General features: G+C 37.1%; 1 protein-coding gene across 1 annotated transcript in view; it reads right to left on the bottom strand.

The window, feature by feature from the left end:
* Window positions 1-27,754, bottom strand: part of PCSK5 (proprotein convertase subtilisin/kexin type 5) — a 316,119-nt gene that overhangs the window by 149,813 nt on the left and 138,552 nt on the right. The window contains exons 6-7 of the mRNA XM_022573484.3: window positions 9,547-9,635; window positions 6,118-6,290 (exon numbers count right to left, since the gene is read on the bottom strand). Coding sequence (XP_022429192.1) covers window positions 6,118-6,290; window positions 9,547-9,635 — 262 coding nt within the window. The remainder of the gene's footprint in view (window positions 1-6,117; window positions 6,291-9,546; window positions 9,636-27,754) is intronic.

The raw sequence follows: 27,754 nt of genomic DNA, 5'->3' as shown, positions 1-27,754 counted from the left end.
TACATTTTTTGATTAGCAAGCAGAAGGCATGGATGCAATCAATACTTGGACTCCCTGAGCAAAATTTATTTATTTCCTTTGTGAAAGCTTTCTTGATCCTTAAGCTTCTCTCTCTTGCCACCCATCTCTCCAGATGTCTTGACATTGCTGTCACCCAAGTCCAACTCATTATCAACTCTTTCCTGGACCATTTCAATCTTCCTCTCTTGCCTTCCCATCCCTCGCCCCACACACAGTCCCTTCTCTACACAGCAGTGATCTTTTAAAACTGTGTATGCCATCAGGCCACTACCTCTGCTGAAAACCTCCACTGGCTTTCTGTAGCAGATTAAAAGGCAGACCCCCTTCATGGTTTAGGACGCCCTGCTGAGCTAGCCCCCTGCCTACTTCTGTGGCCGTCTACTACTGCCCACTTTCTGTTCTTGTTGCTCCCAACACCCAAGTTAGCATTCTGTTCTGGAGATACACCCTAATCGTTCTCCACTCAGGGGGCTTTTTAGCTCTTGCTGTTTCTTCTGCACAGAGCATTCCTTCCACATTTCTTCACCTAACTGGCTTCTTATCACTTATGTCTCCATTCACATATCACCTCCTCAAAAATGATTCCCTGTCCTCCCTAACTAAATCAGTTCTGTTTCCCCCCAGTCATCAGTTTAAATTGCATTCATAATACTTCTCCTTAGCTCAAATAGTCTTGATAGTTTCTATGTTTGTTTCGTCTTGTTGCTAGAATGGGGAAACTTTTATGTATTATGTATAAAACTTAGACGTCTTCTTCCGTCTTTTATCTACAGTGCGGAAGTTGGCTAAACTTAATAAAAAGAAGAAATTCCAATTCCTGTAGTTTCTAGATGATGCAGTTAAAACTGCAACAGTCTAAAGTCACGGTGACTTTAGACTGCCACATAGATTTTCAGCTAGTTTCTTGAAGGAATTATTTTTAGTCACTTATTCCCTCATTCCTTAAATCACTCAGCTAATAAATCACTTATTTATTTCATTATTGTGTTCTATAATCTAACTTTGTATAAAGTAATTATCCAATTATTTTCCATATATTTGACAGTATATATTATACAAAGAACACAAATTAAAATAATCTCAAAGAATATAAAATTTACCAACTCATTTGATGCCGGATAGTGGAAGAATGAAAGATTTCTTTTTCCTGGAAAAGGCTATCTAATATACTGCTTCAAAAATCACAAACATGGATAACTGAAATGAATTTGTATACCGAGAGGTTATCTTGATGAAACTGAAGATGGGCTTTTATAAGGCAAGTAAAATCGAAGGTGAGTACAGACATAGGAAGAACAAAATAAATGACATTATAGAACTCAGAAAGTCTATGCTGACTTTCATCAGATTATTTTTAATCTACCACTACAAGTAAGTAAATGGAATCATCTAGAACTCCACAGTGTGGAATGCTATAGGAGAGAAGAATGGGGGGGCTGAGAATAAATACAAAGTTTTCTGAAAGAACATGATCTCTTTTCCAAAGAAAGAAAAACATATATATGGTATTTCTTGAGCACCTATTATGTTCCAGGTACTGTGTCAATTGCTTTATATGCATTATCATCTCACTTAGCACTCGTAACATCTTTGTAAGTAAATACTATTATTGCCCTACTATAGATGAGGAAATGGAAGCAGAGAGGTAATTTGATCTAAATCAGGTCAGAGAGCAGTAAATGACAAATCCTAGACTCAGCTCTAGACTAAGTCGCAAACCCATGTATATTAAACACATAAAAACCCTCTCATGCTGATCTTAACACATTTAAATGAGTCACCGCTGCTTTTCCATAATTAGATGTGCAATGCTAGAAGTCAGAATAATTTGTTCTTTTTAAGAGTTACTTCTTTTGTTACTGCCTTAACTCTAAAAGTAAATGGTCTGTTTTAAAACTAAAGTCCTTGCTTTCCCAAATTAAAACCTTGAGAGATCCTCAATGGAAAGTTGAATAAATTATGGGATATCCATACTCCAAAAATTTTGAAAGAGTAAAATGAATGAGTCCTATCCTATGGATTGCCCCAGAAGGATACGCATGATACACTGTTAGGTGAAAACAGCAACATGCAAAGACATATGATCCCCATTTGGTATACGAACGTGCACAGGAGTATGGGAAGATGTAGTCCATACTCCTAGCAATGGTTATCTAGTTGGACAGGAAAATCTATTTTAATTTCATCATTATAGTAATGATCTACTGTAACAGGCATGGATTACTTTTATAATTAATGATGAGTATAGAATAAGTTTTTTTAAACTATTTCTGAATATAATCTTTCTATATATCTGAATAACTTTTTCAGATCATCTTGTTTCTAATATTAGCTCTTTTTTCCTTCCACCAACGTACCACATTTGTATTTGTTTTATATATTAGACTTCCAGTTAAGATTTCCATTGAATGAAAGATTCACTAGCAATAATAAATCTGAAAATCATTGGTCCATATCACCTGATTTAATGATAGCTACTGAATATAGGACATTCTCTCTCTATATATACCCATGAGGCTATGTGTACTACTAACATAAATAGATTCATTTTAATGAGAAATTTCAGATTGCTCTTTATTATGTTAAGAGTCATACACATACAGTTGAAAATTAAATATGAACTAAGCATGAGTGACTTAACTTGAATAACCATTGTACTGATGACACAGAGAGAAAGAATAGTGATGTGCAGCCCAAGGTTTTGGTAATGAAATCACCAGATTACTGGTGATTAAAGGAAAATTCTACCCAACAACTTAGTTTCAAAGCATTCTAATGTAGCTGAAAATTGACAGAGCTAGAAAAGTCTGAAGCAAACCTAACTATAGTTAGAAAGTGAATACAGAACAAGTGCAGAAGTTTTCCCTCCAGTCTCTTTCAGAATAACCAGGAGACGGCTTAGCTCAGACTTCTGATTAAAACCCTAACCCCAATCCCACAAAGGTGGAAGAATCATAATTATTTGTACTCCAGCTGCAATGTTACGTTAATCAACTGCATGCAATCCACTGTTTCAAATCTGGGCTGAATTTATAACAACCCTATGGTCAGCATAATTTGCAGTAAATTAGATTAAATTCAACAAACATTCACTGAGTTCTCACTAGAATTCAATGTACTTTATGGGTTTTGCAAAGCCCATAAAGGTGCATAGAGTACAAGCTCTGCTCTTCAAGAACTTACTAGTTAGTGAAGAAGATACATGCAAAACTAACTCTGACAGAGAGCACGATATGATAAAGACTATACATACCAGGAAGAATACAAAGTATAGGGAAAATAAGGTAGGGATCACATACACTAAATTCTAGCTTGGGCAGTGAGAAGGTTTCTGGGAAGAGGTAGCAGTTTAACTGAAGTTTGATGGTCAAATAGGATTTGTCTGTACAGTAGTAGGTCATGGGAGAGAGTCAAAGACCACATACTGTAGAGAAAGCAGTATGTGCCAACGGGTAGTAAGAGTGGAGTATGCGTCACAGACACAGAAAACAAACCTATGGCTACCAAAGGGGAAAGGGAGGAGGTAGGGATAAACTAGGAGTAGAGGATTAACAGATACAAACTACTATACAGAAAACAGATAAGCAACAGGATTTACTGCATAGCACAGGGGGCTATATTCAATATCTTGTAATAACCTATGATAGAAAGTCTGAAAAATATATACCTAGCTGGATCACTTTACTGTACACCCGAAACTAACACAATATTGTAAGTCAACTATACTTCAATTAAAAAAAAAAAAAAGAGTGGAGTACGCTTACATTCCTAAAAAGAAAAAAGAGTTGAGGAAACAAAAAGAGGTTAGGCCCAGATCAACAATGGCCAAACATGAACATGATTAAAATGTACGTTTTAGACTCACAGATATAGAGAACAAACTAGTGGTTACCAGTCAGGAGAGGGAAGGGGGAGGGGCAATATAGGGGTAGGGATTAAGAGGGACAAACTTAGTTATAAAATAAGCTACAAGGATATATTGTACAACACAGGGAATATAGCCAATATTTTGTAATAACTATAAATGATTAGAAACTTTAAAAATTGTGAATCACTATATTCTACACCTGTAATTTATATAATATTATATATTAACTATACTTCAATAAAAACTTTTTTAAAATAAATTTTAAAAATGTGTGCTTTAAACCACCCAATGGTGCATTCACAAGTAAGAAAGAGAAAGGAGTTGCTTCTGGTGGAGTATTACAACTGTATAGCCCTTATTTTTAAATTTAATTTAAATAAGACAGGATTTCTCAAGATCTGTAATTTGAAACAGATATTTTATTACATTAGATTATACAGTCAATTTGGGGGAGAGGAGCGGTCAGTGAGTTTTTTTAGTGAAATCAAGGAAAATGATGATGAATTAAGCTGCCTGGTTAGGGAATGTGGGAACAGAAAAATAATACTGTCCTGGGACAGAGGTGGAGCTAGGGAAGGGACTACACAAGGGAGATGCCCAGAAGGGCATTGTTGGATGACCTATCAACACCAATTGGAGGGTTTCAATATCTCCAATTCTCAGTCTCACAGTTTCAAGAATTTATATCTCCAAATCCAAAATTAACATATTGATGAATATTAATGATGTTAATATTCATATTAATAAATATTTCTTTTCAACAAATCTAAGCATCCAAGTATACCTCTGTTCTCATCAGAGGAAACTCTCTAGCCCTTAGCTTATTTGCAGGACAGATACAACACACAATCCTGTCTACTGACTCAGCCTAGCGCTCCATGCATTCCTCTAGACGGAAGGATTGGAAACTCACTATTTCAGAGGTGGCTTCATATGAAAATCATCACCAATCAACACAGTTTGAGCTGAGGTGCTTTTAAAACATACAAATATACAAATAGTTCATGCAGCTCTATGTCAAAAAAACAAACAACCCAATCACTAAATGGACAGAAGATCTAAATAGACATTTTTTTTTTTTTTTTTTTTTTTGGCGGTACGCAGGCCTCTCGCCACCGTGGCCTCTCCCGCTGTGGAGCACAGGCTCCGGATGCACAGGCTCAGCAGCCATGGCCCACGGGCCCAGCCGCTCCGCGGCACGCGGGATCCTCCCAGACCGGGACACGAACCTGTGTCCGCCGCACCGGCAGGCGGACCCCCAACCACTGCGCCACCAGGGAAGCCCTAAATAGACATTTTTCCAAAGAAGACGTACAGATCGCTAAAAAAGCACATGAAAAAATGCTAAACATCACTATTAGAGAAATGCAAATCAAAACTACAACAAAGTATCACCTCACACCAGTCAGAATGGCCACTATTAAAAAGTCTACAAATAATAAATGCTGGAGAGGGTGTGGAGAAAAGGGAACCCTTCTACACTGTTGGTGGGAATGTAAGTTGGTGCAGCCACTATGGAAAACAATATGGAGGTTCCTCAGAAAACTAAAAATAGTTAACATATGATCCAGCAATCCCACTCCTGGGCATATATCCAGAGAAAAACATAATCCGAAAGGATACATGCACCCCAATGTTCATTGCAGCACTATTCACAATAGCCAAGACGTGGAAGCAACCTAAATGTCCACCAACAAAGGAACGGATAAAGAAGATGTGGTATATACATATATACAGTGGAATACTACTCAGCCATCAAAAAGAATGAAATGCCATTTTCAGCAACATGGATAGACCTAGAGATTATCATAGTAAGTGAAGTAAGTCAGACAGAGAAAGACAAATATCATATGATATCACTCATATGTAGAATCTAATTTTTTAAAAAATGAAACAAATGAACTTATTTACAAAAGAGAAACAGACTTACAGATACTGAAAACAAACTTCTGGTTACCAAAGGGGAAATGTGGGTGGGAGGGATAAATCAGGAGCTTGGGATAAACATACTCACTACTATATACAGGATAGATAACCAACAAGGACCTACTGTATAGCACAGGGAACTCTACTCAATATTCTGGGATAACCTATATGAGAAAAGAATCTAAAAAAGAATGAATATATGTGTATGTATAACTTAATCACTTTGCTGTACACCTGAAACTAACACAACATTGTGAATCAACTATACTCCAGTAAAGTTAAAAAAAAAAACAAACACCTACCATTCTAACACCATTTTCAAAGGCTTGCCGGGTGAGTGGAGCTGGTCCATCCACAGTCTTGCCATCATCATCTGGGCCCCAGCTCGCACTGTAAATGTGCACATGCTGAGGATTGAAGCTAACTGATTTTGCTTCAACCATATCCGTGACATCTCCATCCAGCATTCGAACTCCTGTAAGACAGAAAGGGGAAGTAACTCTATCAGAAGCTTCACCCAAACAGACCAAGATATATTTCAATTGTAGCATTTTATTTTCTAAGGAAAGAATAACCTTTAAATCAACACTGAGTCAGCATATGTTCCTCAGGAAAGGATAGTGCAAGACTCTTCTGAAGCTTTCTTGCGGGGAAAGGAAGTTACATTCCATGTAGAAGAGCAAAACTTCTTTAAAAACGTTTTTAGCCATTGTTCTCTTTTTCTAAGTTTCCACATTCTTTCCCTTCTCTTTATCTGTCTTAAGGGATATGTTTGCTTCTTGACAAAGGGAGCCTCAAGCAATCCATCTTCCCTAAACTTCTCTTCATTAGGTACCTTGTGCTCATAATTGGTATAAAACATTCTAACCTCAGCAGTCTTAGAAATTTGGAAAGCCGCCAAGTTAGAGTGGTCCAATTTCCTCCATATTTAATATTATTTCCTAATCTGAAATACTGATGTGAACTTAATGTATTACTTCTTTGCCAAGTTATTATAAGTCAAATGAGAATGCCCTCTGTGTATGTTACACATCAAATAATTCTCAAAGGGTTTTGGCAATGTTTAGTCATTAATCTTCACGTAAGTATTCCCACCAGACAGATAGGAATTTATTATTAACCTTAATTTGCAAAAATAGACACTAAGATACTAAAAAAATTGTCAAATAAAAAGCTTTCTTTTTATTTTACAGACACGCAATAACAACAAAACACCTAATAAGTAAACATATCTTTCCTTAAGCTGAAGCTAAATACCATCACTGAGACATTGTATTATTTTAAAATTATGTCCTTATAGACCAAATTTACTCCTTAGGAAAACGTTATCTAGTAGGATTTCAACTTTCTTTGGTTACCAATAAATGAGGATTAAATAATAAAACCCTAAATCAGGCAGCTTTAGAGGTTATGTGGTTTGAGGTGGGAATTCTGGTGGAATATAAAAATATTCTTGAAGGAACCATATCTTCTTTGTACTTTTAAAAAAATGTTTAACTTTTAACTATAAAATAACAAACACAGAAAAACAGAAAAAATGACAATGAACCCGGATACAGCCAGGACTCAACAACTGTTAACATTTTGCCACATTTTCTTCATCTAAAAATATAAATATTAGGCTAAACCATTTTAAATTACATGACAGATATGACACTCTATCCTTTAATATTTTTTTCCAACAAAAGGGGGAAACAAACACCCACTCTACCTTAAATTTCCCCAAAGCATCCCTAAAGATGTTGCATTTGGCTGCTGTATCTCTTGACTATCTTTTCTTCTAGACTTGTGTATTTTTAAAGGAGATGTACAGAAACAGGTGATGTGGAGAACAAAGGTTTTGAACAAGTCCATTTAAAAATTACGGAATGTAAAGCATACTTAGAAAGCTTTTCAGCAGTTTATTTTGTGGGAGGAAAATACCCAGCAGGACGCTCTGCACATACTGGGTCCTCAGCAGCCATCTGAATATTCAAAACTCATCTGCATGGTTTTTACCAAATAAAGATGAAACATTTCATATTCTTACTTCTATTTAAAAGCATAAAATGGAACTATTTTACCACTACAAGGAGGCCTGAAATAAACGAATCAGTATGTCTAAACACAGGAGTGTCTACACAGCACCTGAATTCAGTTTCTACACCATGAAATTTATGTGACGTCCATGAAAACATGCTTGATAAAATCATATCTAGAGCATAATATTAATTTTCTGACCAAAAATTGATAAGAATTTTATTTTCTCAAGTTTAAAAATGAAAGGTTACTTTTTCTTCATTTAACTAACTGCAAGCCTTCATGCCTTGGGTCTAGGGGTTAAATTTATAATTTAGAATGCTTTTGCTTTTAGGATGAAAGGACATTTGTCAGGCATTGCCATTCATTCATTTTTTTTAGAGGTCTTGTTTAGCTAGGTCAGCAGTTTATCTGTGAACTTCACAAGTTCATCCCTTCACTCCCTCAAGCTCAGAAGTGCTGGGTTAGTACTGAGTAGTAATGATAGGGACCTGGATGTGTGTCTGTGTATGTGAGTGCGTGTGTGCTGGACAAGCAAGTAGGGTTGACTGGACAGCCACTGTAGTCATCCAACTATCCTGAGGAGAGCAGGGGCCTCCAGCACCCTCACTATTCTTCAGAGGATGTCTGTCTCCTTTCCATAACACCTCCATGAACCTTGCCCTTGATACAGAGCAGATGCTCTCAAGAGTACTGCTAATTACTGGTTAATAAGCTGCCATACTCTAGGAATCCTGGTGAAATGAAAGAAAGAGGTCAAATTTACTGATGGAATGACACAGAAGACAGTCTCAGAAAACCTTTTCTTAGCACCGTCATTATATACCCCAATTATTTCATGTTATAAGACATCTACATTAACCTTAGAAAGGACTATCATTTCTATTTTTTAGATCCAACTCTGTTTACCATTTGGAAACAAAGAGTATATTGGAAACAAGGATGTCAGCCTGGTTCGAGGAGCTTCATCTTATGAAACCCTTCAGGAGATGCTTAGAGGAACACCTTCAAAGCCAGTAGGATCTATACCATCTCTTACAACGTTTTCTTCCCATTTGTGCGTGGCTGTGTCACCAGGCTATACTAAAAAAGATGATAACAAATGGGAAAGTAAGTTTGTTTTATTAATATCTGAATTTACACTGCTTTGGTTGGTCCTTGTAGTAAGTATATGTATATTTGAGCTTGTGTATGTGTGTGTGTATATATATATATATATATATAACCTGCAATTATTAATGGTAATAGTATTACTATACTCTGGGACTACAAAAGGAGATTTTACTATTTATCTTTTAATTACAATTAAAAGGAACTTTTTGTAAAGCCTATGGGGGGAAAAATATATTTTCTGCTTTGACAGGATTTCAAAATGCTCCTTTCCATAGAGGTATTATGGCCTGGTGTTTATATCCTTAGTTCTTTCTGACCCAGGTACCAATTGTACAAGTTGGTATAGATGCTAATGACCCCGTCTTCGTTATTGGACAACCTTTTCTCATTCCTATTTAAAGAAAGAAATGTCTGTGTCTGCAACGCTTTAGGGGGGCCACTTAATAACGCAGGTTAGCACAGTCATTTTGCTGTCAGCAGTAGCTGAACTCCATTATGCAAACATATGCCTGCCTTTACTTCAGAAAAGGGTTCTGAAAACCAGTTAGGGTGAGAGCTCTTGGCTTGTTTCTACATCCACTCGTGTCTGTTTCCCATACCTCCGATCCTGGCGTTGAAAGCAATGCCAACTGTGCAGTGAGAGTTGTTTGCTGCGGCGGCCACTTCTCCAGCGCAGCGGGTCCCGTGCCTGCAGGGAGAACACACACACTTTCTAAAGGAAGACACCTCATTCTCCCAAACTCAACACATCCTCGACGCCACTCAGACTTCAAAGTGGTGAAGAATGTAGCAAGCTGTAGGTGTTTCTGGAACTTCTTACCCAAGTAGCACTAAGTCTGTCCATGGCAAACTTTTACACTTACACTTAATTACATTCTGTTTTGGATTACATTCTTGTATGCTTATTTTTGATATCTTGCTTTCCCAACCAGAAAATCTCCTTGAAGGCTAAAATCAAGTTGTATGTTCCTTTGTATTCTCTGAACTTTCGATGTCCAATATGGTAAACACCAGCCACATATGGCTAATAGGTACTTGAAATATGGCTAGTGTGACCACGTCTTAATTTTTAATTTTAATTAAATTTAAAAACTAGTACTCAGTTCATTTATTAGAAAATTTAAGAATGTGGGTATGAGAAACTACTTTTTAAACAGGAAATTAAAATATACATCAAGGATCTCATCTAATGAGATCTCATCTCATGAAGAAAATTCATCATCTAAGATGGGATTGCTGTAAATACACACTGGATTTCAAAGATCTTATGTGAAAAGGCAACATAAAATAATGCATTAGTAGTTATTTTATATCAATTACATGTTGATATATTGTACTTAATAAAATATATTATCAAAACCTATTTTACCTGTTTGTGTTCACCTTTTTACTGCTTTTTTAAGATGTGGTGGCCAGAAAAGCACAAAATTTTTCTGAAAGATATTCCCTGTTATTTCTCACCACAATAACTTAGTTCTTTAATCAGAAAAATCATTTAGCTGAAAGGGCTTCTAAGATCTTATCCAAGGATGGCAAAGAAGCGTCAAGTGCAAAGGACAATCTGTTTAGAAATGGTGGCCTAATACGGTGTGTGCTGAGAACAATTCTAAGGCATGGCTAAGCCCAGAGAAAGAACGCGAGGACTGTCGACTAATGCTTGCCCTGGATGCGGGAGGGGGACGTGACAACCACTGTGGTGTATTTCTATGCTAATGAAGTCAATGCTCACCTCCCTTCCCACGTTTTTAGAGATGAGGGCACTTAAGGAGGCCCTGAGAAGTAAAGAGGTCTGTCAAAAAATAGCCCAACAGTGACTAAAACTCAGGACCCCAAATTCTGTTCTGGTACTTTTTATTTTACGGCATATTCTACACACTCATCATGGGATATAACTACTGTCTATGCAACTATAAACAAGTAGCTGCTTACAACTGAGAGGTACACACCAGTTCACACACGAGATATCTCCTGCTTTTTCCACTTAGTAATACCATGCATCTCTTTTTATGTAAAGATTAATCTATATACATTTAAATGGTTACTATTATTCTATATAATCTTTTATATTTATATAGAAATGGCATATACCTATATGTGTGTGTGTGTGTATATATACATACACACACACACACACATCATAATCTTTATTTCTGGAAATTTACCCATTTTTTCACTAGTATTAATGAGGCCACAAAGAACAGTTTTGTATATACAAAATTTTATATACCTTGGGACAAATTTCTGGAAGTGGAATTACTGGATCAAAGAGTACAGAATATACTGTCACACTGTCAACAGAAGATAAAAGTAGTATAACCGAACCTCATAAAAACTGCAAGACTGATAAATAGTACAAAACACCAAATTTTAATTAGTGACAAAAAAAGACAGGCCATGAGCCAAGTTGAATGACAATATGAAGAACGGAGAAAATATCTGGACGAACCCCTGTGTACGTAAACCCCTATGTATGAGTTTTCAATCTTTTTCATCCTTACCAAGCAGACTTGAAAAATAGTATCTCATTGTTGCTTCCCTCTTTATCCCTTCTGATTACATTTGATGTTGTACATCTTTTCAAATATTTATTAGCTATTCCTATTTCTTGCCTTCTGAATAACCCCTTCATGCTTTCTGCCCATATCACTTATTGCCTTTTCATCATACCTGTTGCAAATATATTTCCAAATGCTTTATTTGGAACATAACAATCTTATTTATGGCAGTTTTAGGCTGTCACACATAGTTATTTAATTTTGATGTACTCGTAATTATCTTGCCCTCTCATATTTGGTTATACACTTTAATCATCAGAAAAAATGATCTCTTTTTAAAAAAAAATATTTTTGTAAGCCCCAAGCTAAACTAATAATTTTCCTCTGAGCATAGTAATTATTCACTATGAATCTTCATTAGCCTCTTACTGCATATTACTTCATGGTGTAGGTTATTTTTATTCAAATGTCAAATTCCCTTTATGAGTCTACTGTTTTTATACTTCATTGGCTCTATTATTAATTAATGCAAGTTCTACAGGATCATAAGGACCTAGGCTTTTAATGTGGCTCTGGTTTATTCTTTGGCCCATGGGTTATTTAGAAGTATGATTTAAAATTTTCAAACGTATGCAGGTGTTATGTTTTTTATATCGATCAATAACTTGATTACCTTATGATAAAAGAATATAATTTTTATGAAGCAATCATTTGAATTTTGTGACCTCATAAAATGGCGAAGCATATGATCAACTTTTATAAATGTTCCGTGTGCTTGAAAGGATGTGTATTCTCCAATTGTTCCATGTAAGTCCATTATGTCAAGCTTGTTCATTATATTGTGGATTTGTTAATGTTCTTTGCAGTTCTATCAATTTTTATTGTGTTTAGAAAGGAATTATCAAGTCTTTCTAGTGAAACAAACTGTTTATGAATATGTAGTAACACTGTGGTTCTTGCAATAAAAATTAAAGATATCTGGTTAATATTTAAATTATAAACCACTTGATCCTTTTAGTTTCAGATATTCTGTGTCCATATTAGTATGCCTCATTAAGTAGACTATAATTATGTTTTTTTGAAGCTAGGCTATCTTTGTCTTTGACTCAAGAGTCAGTCCATTTACAGTGTCTATGTATTCGTATATTCATATTCATTTCTGTATTTTTTACCCTGTACTAGTTTGAATGTTATATTCTATTATTTAATGGTTATCCTAGATATTTGATAATAGATAGCTAAGATCACAAACACTAAAGTTATTAATACTCTTTTCACCTTTTCCCAAACAACGCAGACTTTAGAATGTTTTAACTGATTATCCACCCCTTGACATGATCCCCCCATAATTATAGTTATACATTGGATTTTTTAACTCTAGAAATCACCCACTACTGTTCTACTTTAAACAATCAATGTTTGTTTAGATTTACATTCTTTGCTCTGTTTACTTTTGTAGCTCTTATTTCCTTCTGGGATCACTGATTTCTTTCTGAAGAACATTCTATAAATGTACCCATCGGAGAGGCTTTCGGTAGCCTCAGAAAATGACTTTATTTTACCGTTGTTCTTAAAAACTAATTTCACTGGATATAGAATCCTAGACTAACAGCACTTCAAAGATGCCGTTCCACCAATTTTTACCTTCCATTGTTTCTGGTGAGAAATCAGCCATCTGGCAATCTAGTTCTCTCTGGATGCTTTTCAGATGGTTGTCTTTTCTATTCTGCAGGTTCATGAAGATGTTATATGTATGTATTTTTAAACATTCTTTCTTGGAATTCCTAAACCTGTCGTTTAATATTTAAATCTTCAGAAGTCTTAGCTAGTATCTTTGTAAGCTAGTACCTTGATGCACTGCCTTTACATCATTCTATGGTTCCTCCTGTCAGAATCCCCGTTAAGCATACATTAGACCTTTTCACACTGTCTTAATCTTCAATCTCACCTTCAGGCTTCCCCTATCCTTCTCGCTCTCTCGGCTGTGTTCTGTGTAACCTGCTCAGTCCTATACTTCACTTATCCTATCTTCGGCCATGACCAACCTGCTATTTGGTCCATTCACTGCATTCTTCTTTTCAGTTATTTATACGTTTTACTTTTTAAAGCTCTTTTGTCAAGTCCACCCAGTTAATTTGGATAGTCAAATTTTCTTAAAAATGCTTTTCAATATTTATTTCTTGATGCATAGGAATTATATATAATAATTCTAAAGAGGTGAATCTAATTCTGCTATTCGTTTTTTCTATTGGCTTGTTTTCATGCTGATGTTTCCCCCATGTAGTTGCTGAAGTGTCAAATTAGGAGATCATGTTGTTTAGGCTTTTATCTTTTGAATTCCTTGAGGATGGTATGGAAAACTCATTGTTTTAAAGAAGATTTAAATTCACTTCTAACACATATTTTGGGCTACACCAACCAGGACCTGTTTCCACCAAATTAAAAATGGGGGCCATACAAGTAATATGGATTATAGGTGCAAATTCCACAAGAGAATTTAGTTATTCTCCAAGGTAGTTATTTATTTATCGTCCTGCCCTATCTATCACCCAGGGAGAGAAAGTCAAATACATCCTCTGTCTCTCTGTGTAGGTTTTCTTTTTCTATGGTTATTGCACTGAAGATAGTATCTCAGGGGATCCGTTTTATGCAGAAAGCTTCTCTCACCCTTTGGACCAAGGCCTTGTCTCCTGTCATCTCTGGACTTTTAAAACTCCATCTCCAGTCTGGCTGGGATTGGTTGCTCACCCTGGGAAATGCCTAGTGTCCACCTGTTGCCCACGTAGTTGATAAATTTGCACTTTCTCAGAGAAATACTCTGGTAACCCATTAGCTCAACCATGCGCTGAAAAGTCCTTTAATATTTTCCCATGAGTTTTAGATATACTGTGGTAGGAGAGATTTAATTGAATATCTGTTCTACCATATTACTAAAAAACAGAAGTAACATGGTTCTGTATTTCTAAAATGCAGTAAAGCCTTGCACATATTATGTGCATCATTAATGTACAGTGATCGTTTGTAAGTGAAGAACAGAGTGACTATTTTGTTTATAAAAACATTTCTTGTAAAGATTTCTGTACAGGGCTCTACGTCATAATATATGGGCTATTTTGGGGAGACAGGGAAGTTATACTGTGCTGTTGACACTTATATTTTAATATCATTTAAATCATATATTGCAGCATACTGTAACTGAGGGTCCAAACTGCCAACTACATTTAAACAGCCCACTCTTCAGATGACAATGACCATTGCTCCAAGAAAAGTACTAGTCATCTTTTTTATTTTTATATCCTAGTTGGCCTCTGTCTTGACATGGATTTTAAATAGATCATAGAACAATGGCTATCATCATGACTTATTCAAGTACGTGAACGTGATTCAATTTCTTCCTTCTCCCAAAGAACAAAGGGTGGTTAGCAAAAAGTATACTCATGATGTCAATAAATATGAAAGTCACAAAACAGACAAAAGTCTGTTTTTCAGTTGTATTTTTCTTCAGAGATGACAGATTATGAGCATGTAAAGTATTTTCAGCATAAGAAGAAAATTTTAGTAGATTTTAGTCCAGAAAACAATATACTCATTAGATTATGTTCTGACCCACACGCACCTAAATGCAAACTTTACTAGCCATGTCGCATGTAATGTCCCTTGGAAATGAGCCACCTGTTTAGCTTTCTTGCATATGTTCACAATATTACTGAGACACATATTTTCTGAGACTTCTAGAAGATAACCCAATTATGTAAATTATAAGGATATATAAACCAGTGACTTAAATTGGACATCATCTAAAATAAAGCACATGTAGACAAACTAGGACTTAAAAATGCATCACTTCTCTGAATCTCTTAAGGGCATTGCTGCCAGGGCCCCCAGTAAGTGTAAAACGTTGTATTATATCATTTTTACTTGAATAAACCATTTGACTTAAAGAGCATTTTGATTTAAACATCATGTCTGTCTTTGTCCGATGCCTTTTTCTTACTCAGAAAAAAAAATTTTTTTTTTGTCATCTGCTACATTACCCAACAAGAAACCACTGCAATTACAGGTCTCAACAAGTTTTACCTTGGCTATCTGATTGAAAAGATGGAAAATGAGATCAGAGAATGCCTGTTAACTCACTTCTATAATATTGTGAACACATACAAGTTAGGCGAAGTTCGTCTAGAGTATAAATTTGTGGGGTCTACTAAATCTTGCTAGGTAGTAAAATACCGCCTTTACTCCTTCGTTTGCTTTCTCCCAGTCCTCTAGTCACACTGCTTTGTGAACTTCTTTTTATTTCAGATGAGTTAGTGGGGATGGAAATATTAACTCATTTGAGATTTACCATGGATCTGAAAACAAGGTGTGAATGAGCTCAGCAATGAACCAGAGACATCAGGACACATGCAAGAGGTCTCCAGTTAGTTATCACGACATTGCTTGAAAGTCAAACCTATACTTGTATGGAATCAAGCAATGGCAAGTTGGAGAAAGACTACTTTCTATTTCATTTCTTTCCTGGAACAAACATCTGCAGCTGTTTGTGGATTCTGGCTCCCCCTCTCACTGTTTCTATTCCCTCTTGACATCTGATGTGCCCATTCTCCTTGGCATGTTTTGATTCTGTTTGAACCTGAGTGAAAACCTTCCATCTGAGTCTACTTCAAAAGCCCCCTTAGAAGGGGAGAGGGGAGCAAGCCATAGGGATGTGTTTGAGGTGTTCTCCAATATATCACTCAGAGCGGCTGTTTCTGACTGCTTGTGTTGTTCTTGATAATATTACCACTTTATATCACACTCTCCACTTCTCAAAGTATTTTAACCTCATCTGATTCTCACTTCAACCCTCTGATGTAAGCAAAACAGACATTACTTCTCTTATTTTACAAAGTGAGAAAATTTAGTCACTAAGACAGTGATTGGAAGGTATAAACTGTGACAGGGCAGAGACTAGATCTGGGTCTCCTGGGTCCCTTTCTAAAGCCTTTTCACTCTTCCAGCAAGACTCACAAGGACCCACATTCCTAAGTCTTTGAATGATTGCCAAGATTTCCTGACTTCTTCGCCTGCTACCCTACTTATTTTGTGAGGCAGAGGCAACTTTATTTCCTCATTACTACTGATGACAGCATATTTGACAATATCTTTTATAGAATCCCCACGATCATTTATTCAACTTGAGTTATAAGGAGGAAATGCTGGGAATCTTAAAAAACTTAAGAAGAATGGAAAATAGCTGAAAATGGATTTTTCACCCTGTCTTCAGCAAAAAGCTTAAGAAATGTATTTTTTAAAAACGGTAAATTAAAAATTTTAAGAAGAAAAAAATCACACAGTCTACTTTTTGGTGATTAGTTTTTGTGAGATAATTAAGACAATAGCTTCTGATGTGACTACAATTACACATAGTCCCTGAGGCTTCAATAATATTAATTTTTTTTATTATACTAGCAAGAAACTCAAAATATACTAGGAAAGCTCATTCAAAATAACTACTATGGACTGAATGTTTCTGTCTGCCCCACCCCTAATTAATTCACATGTTGCAACCCTAATCCCAATGTGATGATATTTGGAGATGAGGCCTTGGGGAGGTAATTAAGAGATGAGAGTGGTACCATCATGATGGGATGAGGGCCCTTATTAGAAGAGATACAAGAGAGCTTGCTTCCCTTCTCTCTCTTTGCCATGTAAGAAGGCAGCCATCTACAAGCCGAAAACCAAATCTGCCAATACCTTGATATTAGACTTCCCAGCCTCCAGAACTGTGAAAAATAAATATTTGTAGTTTAAGCCACCCGGTCTATAGTATTCTGTTAGAGTAATCTGAACTAAGACAATGACAAACAGATACATAAAATAAGATTATAGTCACAGACCTTTTGATAGCCTAATATTGAAAGAATTTTAAACATGAACTTAAACTGTGACAGTTTCTATACTTAGCAATACACATTGTGAATCCTCTTTTTGGCCCTCAGGAGTAATATATACAATATTTAAAGAAATTAATAAAAGATAGCATTCATCAACTGCTCCAAAGTCTAACAGATACACAGCAGACAAGGAAAGAAAATGAAAAAATATATTATAGTATTAGAGTATTAGGTAGTAATAGAATACTACTAAGAATTAGCATCAGATAATATCATATGTAAATGACTAGTAAGTATTAAAAGAAAGCTGAAGAATATTTCTTTTGGAGGGTTAGAAGTATTGTTAGTTTGACACACACATACATATACCCCCACACACGAGTGCATGTAAAAACTGGTGAACTCTGAATAAGGTGTGTAAATTGCATTAATGTCAATTTCCTAGTTTTGATATTTTACTATAATTACATATGTTGTTACCACTGGGAGAATTTAGGTGAAGGATATGGGGACCTCTACTATTTCTGAAACTCTCTGTGAGTTTATGATTATTTTTTTTTAAGTTTAAAAATTATTGTAGGTTTGAAGAATTTGTATATTTATAATGTTGGTTGTAATTCAAAAAGAATATTTCAGTCAGAACACAAAATATTGACAATAAAATAAATCTCAAGTGGTCAAACTGCCTTAGAAGTGTTTTCTTACCTCTGCCGTTTTCCCTCTTCCTTAACCTCCCCAGCCTAGTAAAACGACTTATTCACCATTAAATGAATTCATTGTTAACTATGCTAGCCCACGTTTAAAGGAAAGAATAAATAGCTTGATTTATCAGAAAACCTAGTTCTATACCTCACTTCTATTGCTTTCCCAAATATAATGTTGCATGGAATGATGAAGTGCAGTAAAACCCACAGCAGGTTAACATATACACACTACTATACATAAAAGAGATAACCAACAAAGACCTATTGTATAGCAAAGGGAACTATACTCAATATTTTGTAATAACCTATAAACGAAAAGAATCTGAAGAAGGGGTAAGGGAGACAATTTCTCAGGCCTCCACTGTGGTGGAAAATGAGATCAGGCTGTTCCCAAAGCTCTAACTATATGGAATAAAAACTAGTATGTAGGGCTTCCCTGGTGGCGCAGTGGTTGAGAGTCCGCCTGCCATTGCAGGGAACACGGGTTCATGCCCCGGTCAGGGGAGATCCCACATGCCGTGGAGTGGCTGGGCCCATGAGCCATGGCCGCTGAGCCTGCGCGTCCGGAGCCTGTGCTCCGCAACGGGAGAGGCCACAACAGTGAGAGGCCCGCGTACAGCAAAACAAAAACAAAAACAAAAAACCTAGTATGTATATATATATATCTGAGTCACTTTGCTGTACACCTGAAACTAACATAACATTGTAAATCAACTATACTTCAATTAAAAAAAAAAAGCTCACGGCAGGCATTTATGTACACGTGTTATGTATATAGTCCTGACCAAAACAGTAACCAGCTTTTTATCAGCCTACCTCTCTTCCTACCCTTGTCTTACGGATCAACAACAATGTCACGGCACTAGGGTATGAGAGATCCCTTTGATGAAATATATTAATCATGATGATGAAATGAGGCCCTTTTTCTTGGCTCCCTGGTTAATACTCTAAATTTACCCCACTATGCTTTTCGGTTCCTCTTTTTGCTTTAATGATTAGTTTTCTACGTGTTACTTGAGCTTATTTCTATGAATTCAGATCGCCCATGCCTGTCTATATCCCCTAGTGATTCCATGATGCTATTCCTTCCCCACTGGGTCTATTAAGAGCCCCACCACCCTGCTCTTCCAACTCCCTAACCTCTTATCAGAGTGTTTTCTTCAGTCTTTGAAACTTAGACCTACTGGTTTTTACTCCATGTAGTCAGAGCTATGGGAACAGTTTGATCTCATATTCCACCCCCAAGGTAAGCCGGAGAAATTGTCTCCTTTATCTCTTGACTATGAATATTCAGAAATTAGTCATTCCTGCTGATTCTTTTTAGGTGTGTTTTTAATGAGCTGGGAGTCAAGTGTTTTCAAAGTTCATTAAATGTGGAGCCGGAGGATCCGACTCTTCCCTGGAACTGGAGGGACAACACGATGCCCACCTTTTCCACTGGACATCTGTCTGCTTTGTTAGGATAATTACTACCTACAATTCCAGAACATAGAAATATAACACTTTCTGTACTGGCACAAAAACAGAAATATAGATCAATGGAACAGGATAGAAAGCCCAGAGATAAACCCACGCATGTATGGTCACCTTATCTTTGACAAAGGAGGCAAGAAGACACAATGGAGAAAAGACAGCCCCTTCAATAAGTGGTGCTGGGAAAAACTGGAGAGCTACATATAAAAGAATGAAATTAGAACACTTCCCAACACCATACACATAAATAAACTCTAAATGGATTTAAGACCTAAATGCAAGGCCAGACACTGTAAAACTCTTACAGGAAAACATAGGCAGAACACTCTAGGACATAAATCACAGCAAGATCTTTTTTGACCCACCTCCTAGAATAATGGAAATAAAACCAAAAATAAACAAATGGGACCTAATGAAACTTAAAAGCTTTTGCACAGCAAAGGAAACCATAAACAGATGAAAAGACAAACCTCAGAATGGGAGAAAATATTTGCAAACAAAGCAACTGACAAAGGATTAATCTCCAAAATATACAAGCAGCTCATGCAGCTCAATATCAAAAAAACCCCAAACAACCCAATCCAAAAATGGGCAGAAGACCTAAATAGACATTTCTCCAAAGAAGATATACAGACTGCCAACAAACACATGAAAGAATGCTCAACATCATTAATCATTAGAGAAATGCAAATCAAAACTACAATGAGGTAACACCTCGCACCAGTCAGAATAGCCATCATCAAAAAATCTACAAACAATATATGATGGAGAGGGTGTGGAGAAAAGGGAACCTTCTTGCACTGTTGGTGGGAATGGAAATTGATACAGCCACTATGGAGAACAGTATGAAGGTTCCTTAAAAAACTAAAACTAGAACTACCATACGACCCAGCAATCCCACTACTGGGCATATACCCTGAGAAAACCATAATTCAAAAAGAGTCATGTACCGCAATGTTCACTGCAGCTCTTTTTACAATAGCCAGGATATGGAAGCAACCTAAGTGTCCATCGACACATGAATGGATAAAGAAGATGTGGCACATATATACAATGGAATATTACTCAGCCATAAAAAGAAACAAAATCGAGTTATTTGTAGCGAGGTGGATGGACCTAGAGCATGTCATACAGAGTGAAGTAAGTCAGAAAGAGAAAAACAAATACCGTATGCCAATGCACATATATGGAATCTAAACAAATGGTACTGATGAACCTAGTGGCAGGGCAGGAATAAAGATGCAGATGTAGAGAATGGACTTGAGGACACGGGGAGGGGGAAGGGTAAGCTGGGATTGAGAGAGTAGCACTGACATATATACACCACCAAACGTAAGATAGATAGCTAGTGGGAAGCAGCCGCATAGCACAGGGAGATCAGCTCAGTGCTTTGTGACCACCTAGAGGGGTGGGATAGGGAGGGTGGGAGGGAGACGCAAGAGGGAGGGGATATGGGGATATACATACATATAGCTGATTCACTTTGTTGTACAGCAGAAACTAACACAACGTTGTAAAGCAATCATACTCCAATAAAGATATTGTTTTAAAAAAGAAATACAACCCTTTCTTTTTAAGCAAGCAATGAACTCTGTCAGGAATGCTGTTATTTTTTTGAAAATTATTAAAGTACTTACCAAGAAATATTTTAGTTATCAATATTAATCCCTTCCAGCCCTTCTTTCCTCCCTCCCTCCATCCGTCCCTCCTTACTTTCTCAAGTCCATCCTATGTCCTAGGCATCTTCTAAGCAAGGGGATACAGAGTTGAATTATCCAAAGTTGTGGTATTCACAGTCTTGGTGGGGAAGATTCTGAGTCAAGGATAACAAAAACTTTCTTCCTTACCTATAGAAAAACCACTTTGATTTTAACTTTCTAGCTCTGTTTCCCTTGGTATCTGAAAAAGGCGGAATGTCAGCTACCAAGCAACATTGCTTATGGTAAAAAAAAATGAAAGTTGGTTGGTGAGTGACCATGAACAGGGAGGTCTGTGGCCAGAACGATAAACACATGGTGAGGAGCCTTGGTTTTGGGCTTCTGAGAGTGGACCCTGGAAACTGAGTGTGCCCTTCCTTGTGAGGCCCTGGAAGCTCTATTCGTAGGCATTTGCAAGAAATATTGTTCCTAGGTGCATGGGGTTTCTAGAGCAAAGGGACTCTCACACCTTTCTTTCTAGCACACCTGAGGTGTCACTTGGGTGTCACTTGGGTCATGGTGGGAGACAGGGGAAGAGTAGAAAATAGTCCTGGAACTGGTGAGCATTCTTCCTAAAGAAATACAGCTGCTATTGCCTTACTAGTACATTATATTTCTATCCATCTAATTACCACTTGTGGCCTAATGAGTTCTATGAGTTCAACTGACCAACTGAACCTAAGATCACTGACAGGGGTGCTGTAAGATTTATGCAAATAATTACCAAGTATTGAGGTACACACTAATCAAGGTTTATGTACAAAGTGTTACAGGAATTTCTGCTCCAAGAGTTCTGACTTGGGGTTGGTGTGTACGAAAATGCTTGGTATGCAGCCTAAACAGCTTTCTCCTCCTTACATCTGAGCTGATTTTTCCTGTAATTTCTCATCCTCATAATTAAAAGAAAATTTCATAATTAGAACTCATGAAAGCATGAAATATGCGGTATATACTGAATGTGTATACCAAGAGACCAGAAAAAGATCTATAAAGATAATGAAAGAAATAATGACCTGTATCAAATTATAATTTTGATTTTTGTGGTCTATTTCTTTCCATACATATTTCTCTTCTCCAAATGTATACTGAAAACCACCTCATAGAAATAATTCTAAAGTAGCAAAAACAAGAGACCAGGATGCTCGAATGTACCCTACGTAGACAATCAATGTTTCAATTTTACCTGTGCTCCTGTACATAGGTAAATTCTCATTTTATGAATATTATAATGATCTAGTTAAGTGTATGTAATGAGACTACTCCCATGTTCTGGTCCATAATTAATTAACTTTTCTGAGTCATTCATTCAGCAAATATTTATTGAGTACCTAACACATCCTGAGGAATGTATTAGTCACTAAGGATTCAAATAGTGAGAAAAATAGACATGATATAATGTATTTTCAATGAATTCCGTTGGCCTGGAAATCCTGAATAATAAGCAGTAATGCACAAACCTTTGTTCATTTGGCAGTAAACTATTTAAAGCCCTGCTTCTATTTGCTTTTGCCAAAATATTCATGTAAAGATACCATTCAGTACCTATACACCATGAAATGGCCTAAAAGTATCTGTTTTTCTCAAAATCTGTTAACAATTGACTGATGGAGAACAGTGATCTTACAACTGTTTGACTTCACTTTGCTTGAGACTGCTTCCATATCATAAATGAACTGTCAAAACACTTCTAAAGACTTGAGGTGTACTTTGCAGGGAATAATGATCTAAAATAGGTGACTATTACCTAATGCTATTTGTCTGCAATACAGTAGGTAAACTGTGGCTCCAGGGTCTGAGAAGTTGGGTGGCGCTTGGTCCCAGCGTCCCTTTGCACTCCGAGAAAGAAGTCCTGAAGTATAGATAAGTAACTTGTACACCTTATATTCACTGGGCTATCATCATTTCAGCTCAGCTCCACCAAGCAACGGCCAGGCTTTCCATTTCTTGATAGCTATTTCTGGGTCTCTCTGCGGAGTTCATCAGAGCCATTTCCTCACACGCTGGAAGGTTCTCAACATTATGGAAGTATGAAACCAACAATTAAGGAATGCCTTCCTCCAAAACATATAATTTACCGTAATCCCTAATTATCAACGCAGCATTTTAACACAGAAATCCTATTTCATTTGGAAGTAACATAAGGGATGGATCTTTATTATGACGGTATTTGCATGAGTTTATGAGCAGGGGTTGGCAAACATTTTCTGTAATGGGCCAAACAGTAAATATTTCAGGCTTTGTAGGGCCACATACAGTCTCTGTCACATATTCCTCTTTTTAAAAAAACCTTTTGAAAACGTAAATACGGTTCTTAGCTAGAGAGTCACTGGGCAGATTTACCTATATTGTACAGTTTGCTAATCTCTGTTTTCTAGGCATGAAGGGTAAATACAGTCATAACCATTTATGTCTTTTGGGGAACCAAAAAACACATGCTTCTACCTTTTTTACCTCCACTTCCTATGATTTGATATTAATACTGAATATTTTTTAATGTAAATTCATCATCCCAACAATTATTATGTATCATTCATATCCACTGGTATCATTTCCATTTGAAAGAATGCTTAACACAATTTGCAGTTTACACATCAAATCAATGAAGGTAATAAGGTTCACTTATTTATTATTTGCCAGATAATCTCACCTAGCTTCTCACATTTAATTTAATTTGATGTCTCCAATAATCTTGCACTGCATGTACTTTCATCCCCGTGTTATAGGAAAGGTAATGGAGATTCTTACGGGTTAAGTGACTTCACCAAGGAAATACAGCCAGTTTACTGCAAAAGAACTTGAACCCAGATCTCCTGACACCAAGTCCTAGTGTTTCCACAACAGCAAATGCACAATCAATTTATAGAAGAACATGCATCCATCTTCAGGCACACACATACTCAGCAGGGCCAAATAAAGTCATGATGACTTGAGACTCTTCCTGAGAAGAATGCTCAGAACTGCACCTTTGAAGCTATTTGGATCACTGCCCACAGGTTCTTTTTAACAGGGTACCATAAAGTGCAAACAATACAAGGCAAATCAAGCAAATCAACTGCCTAATGAACTTTCAAAAGACACAGGACTGGGCTTCCCTGGTGGCGCAGTGGTTGAGTGTCCGCCTGCCGATGCGGGGGACACGGGTTCGTGCCCCGGTCCGGGAAGATCCCACATGCCGCGGAGCGGCTGGGCCCGTGAGCCATGGCCGCTGAGCCTGCGCGTCCGGACCCTGTGCTCCACAATGGGAGAGGTCACAACAGTGAGAGGCCCGCGTACCGCAAAAAAAAAAAAGACACAGGATTTCATACAATCAATGAAAATAATATTTGAGAATAGCTTTAATCATTCTGAAAGCTTTTGTTTAAAGAGGATACAGCAGAGCGAGATTTAGTGAAAATGTAACAAGTCTGGCGACCTGACAGTGGCTTTAAATGAGAATGATTTGTCAATAAAATGGTTCCAAATGGCCCTTAGAAAAACCGATAAAGATTTTTATAAACTGAGTCTGTTTATGACTCTACTAAAATTCAAATTTCATAATATTACATAAAAACGACAACTGTAAACATGATTCATTTTTGTCTGATGTAAGAATGGCTATAGCTGCGTGTTCTGTTAGATAATAAACTACACGTATTTTCATCATTTTAGCTTTATTGTTTAAAATAAAACACCATTTGCATCGTTCATTATAAGACTCTGGCCCCAATTTAAGTGGATTCATTTCTAATGTTTTCTCCTCCCGACACCCATTTATCCCAATAATGAGTCCCTTATGCACTGCTTCTCCAAAACGGGAAGGTTGTAGATTAAGTGAGAGAATAAGGAACTTGCTCCCCTCTCTTGAGAGTGCAGGAGCAGTCACAGAGTTTGAGTCCCTGCCACATCCAGAATTGGCTTGTCATCTTGACCTTCACTGTATATTCTACGCAAGTCCCTTTCCGTATCCTAAATGCTTTTTTCTCAAGTCACTGGAACGCACAAGCTGTTTACACCGAAACAATCATGAGAAGGATATTCCCCCATGAATACAATGTGATAACAGAAAATGTCAGGCCCTAAATCGCATGATCAGCATCAGGAAGATTTCCTTTGAAGTAGTCATGCAGTTTCTTAAGTCCGGTATAAGGCTCTTTTTTCCTTAGTTGACACATTACTTGCTTTGGCTAGGTGTGAGGCCACACTTACAGACACAGGGGAGGCCCGTGGCTGGATGTCATTCTGCCTGGTGTTCTTTATTAAAGTTAGACATTGGGACACAGAGCAACTCTTTATGTCCCAAGAGAAGTGTGTTCATAGAACCGCACTGGGTGATATTTAAGAACAAGAGTCTCATCCTTTGTTGACCTAGTATCTAAACATCTTAGCAGATAAAAGAAAACATTATGTGTTAATGCTACTAACGTTTTACTCTAGCATTCAGATTGATTCAACTTTTCCGACTCCAAAAAACAGGATAAAAGAAAACAACTGTATTGAGACAACTATTTCGGGTTAAAGCATTTATTTATAGCATTCTTCGTTATCTTCCCTATGTAACAGTTCTAGAAAATGTAGTAGTTAGAGGCAACAATCTCAGAAATTTGAAATCTTTATGGCAAAATTAACTAACATTCTCTCAAGAGTGGTCATTTTCCAACATGCCCCCCAGGCACTCCCTTTTTCAATAGATTGGTTTTTTTTCCCTTCAAGTCTCAGATCACTGAGATCACCAAACTGCCTCCCTCCAACATTTTGACCACTTTCCTGTTCAGTGACCATCACTGGGACAGCAGGTAGACAACCAGGAAGGCAATCACAGGCTAGTTAAATCTCAGTGAGGTAACAAACTTTGTGAAGGGTGGAAAAGAGATTTAAATTGATTAGTCAGAAGAGGCACTGCTGGACATATTATGTGTTTGATAACCATCAGTCAATAGCTCGGACAATCATAAAACTGTGTCCTTTTCAAAAGGAGAAAAGCAAAATGACTTTGCAAACATTTTCTTTTCCTCTCCCTCTGCCACTTTAAAATGGAAGAATTCTGGATCCTTGCTGTTAACCAAATGGCATTTACAGCTCTCAGTTGGCACGGGGCAGCTGAGAATCTAAAATGAGGAATGCTTATTTCATTTCCATTTCCATGGAAACCAGTCACCAACTGGTGAAAACAAGGTAGATCAAATTTTTGAACAAGAATGTTGAAATGATCACTGTTTTAAAACTTTTCTGTTGCGTTGGGATGCAGAGCATATTGTAATCTCAGGAACATACGGAGATGTGTGTTCACCACTGCTTTTAATTCTTTTCATAATCACAATAATTATTGTATTCGCATAAGTGTTTTGGGTCATTCTTTGAAGGACAGATTGCTATAAATCCAATAAATAAATCATATAATAAAATGCAAAATTAAATGAGTTTTTTGTTTGTTTGTTTGTTTGTTTTTGCGGTACGCGGGCCTCTCACTGTTGTGGCCTCTCCCGTTGCGGCGCGCAGGCTCCGGACGCGCAGGCTCAGCGGCCATGGCTCACGGGCCCAGCCACTCCGTGGCATGTGGGATCTTCCCGGACCGGGGCACAAACCCGCGTCCCCTGCATTGGCAGGCGGACTCAACCACTGCGCCACCAGGGAAGCCCTTAAATGAGTTTTTAAGGGCTATTTTAAAATCAAGAAAACCTTAGAGCAATCAAGTAAACTTAAGAACTCCTTTCAAAACTTATGATCATCTTCTTCTTCTTCTATGTCCTCCTAGCAAACGTGTGAGGAAAGAAATGTAATTTCCAGAGAACGAGTGGACTCTGACCAGTTTTCTTGAAGAAATTCAGAAGGAATATTCAATTTTTTGAAACTCGACTATGAAAATCTGACTTTGAAAAGACCCTTGAAACAACCAGTTGTTAGAGTGGAGATGATCTCCCTAAGCTCTGGGATCCATTTAGCTTTTCCAAGAGAATTTCAGACTCGCACCCTCCCCTGGCTCCACCCAAATCCAGATACCACTTCCACTGTTTGCACATTTAGAATTTAAATATTCCAATTGAGTAGAAACATTTCCCCTGGAGAAATAACAGGAGGAAAAGTGTCAATGATTCATTTCACTTGCAGCTATGTCGCTAGGCATTCCTGATGACAAAACTGCTAAAGTAGTGCTAATGCCCTGTGTTGTTACATAGGCTAGTAGGGCCTATCGTACCCCCGAACATTCAGAATGCGTTATCTGTAATTCTCACAGAAAACTGCAAGAAGCTATTTTTGCCCCCATTTTATATATAGGAGACAATTAAGTCTCCCAGTGGCAAAAAGACTTGTCTTAAGTTATCCCTACAACCGTTCAGTGTGTTTCCCCATGTCAGACTTTCACATTCACAGTCGTTCTGCTCAGACACCCTTCCCTAATTCCAGCTTGTATTCCCAGTTCAAAAATATCACTATGTCTATTTCCCATCTCTAGATTAATTCTAATCTCCTCATATTGGTAAAGATAAATATACATGGAAATGTATGACCTCAAGCACTGTTATTTTTGAGTATGAAGAACTCATGTATGATTATTATTTCTAATTTTTCAGCTAAATTCTAAATCTGA

The sequence above is a fragment of the Delphinapterus leucas genome, chromosome 6 (genome assembly GCF_059928025.1).
Source record: "Delphinapterus leucas isolate spDelLeu-1000000601 "Yukka" chromosome 6, BTC_Dleu_Yukka2, whole genome shotgun sequence".
Classification (NCBI taxonomy): domain Eukaryota; kingdom Metazoa; phylum Chordata; class Mammalia; order Artiodactyla; family Monodontidae; genus Delphinapterus; species Delphinapterus leucas.
Note: the sequence above shows the minus strand (reverse complement) of the source record. Positions and strands in the feature narration are given on the sequence as shown.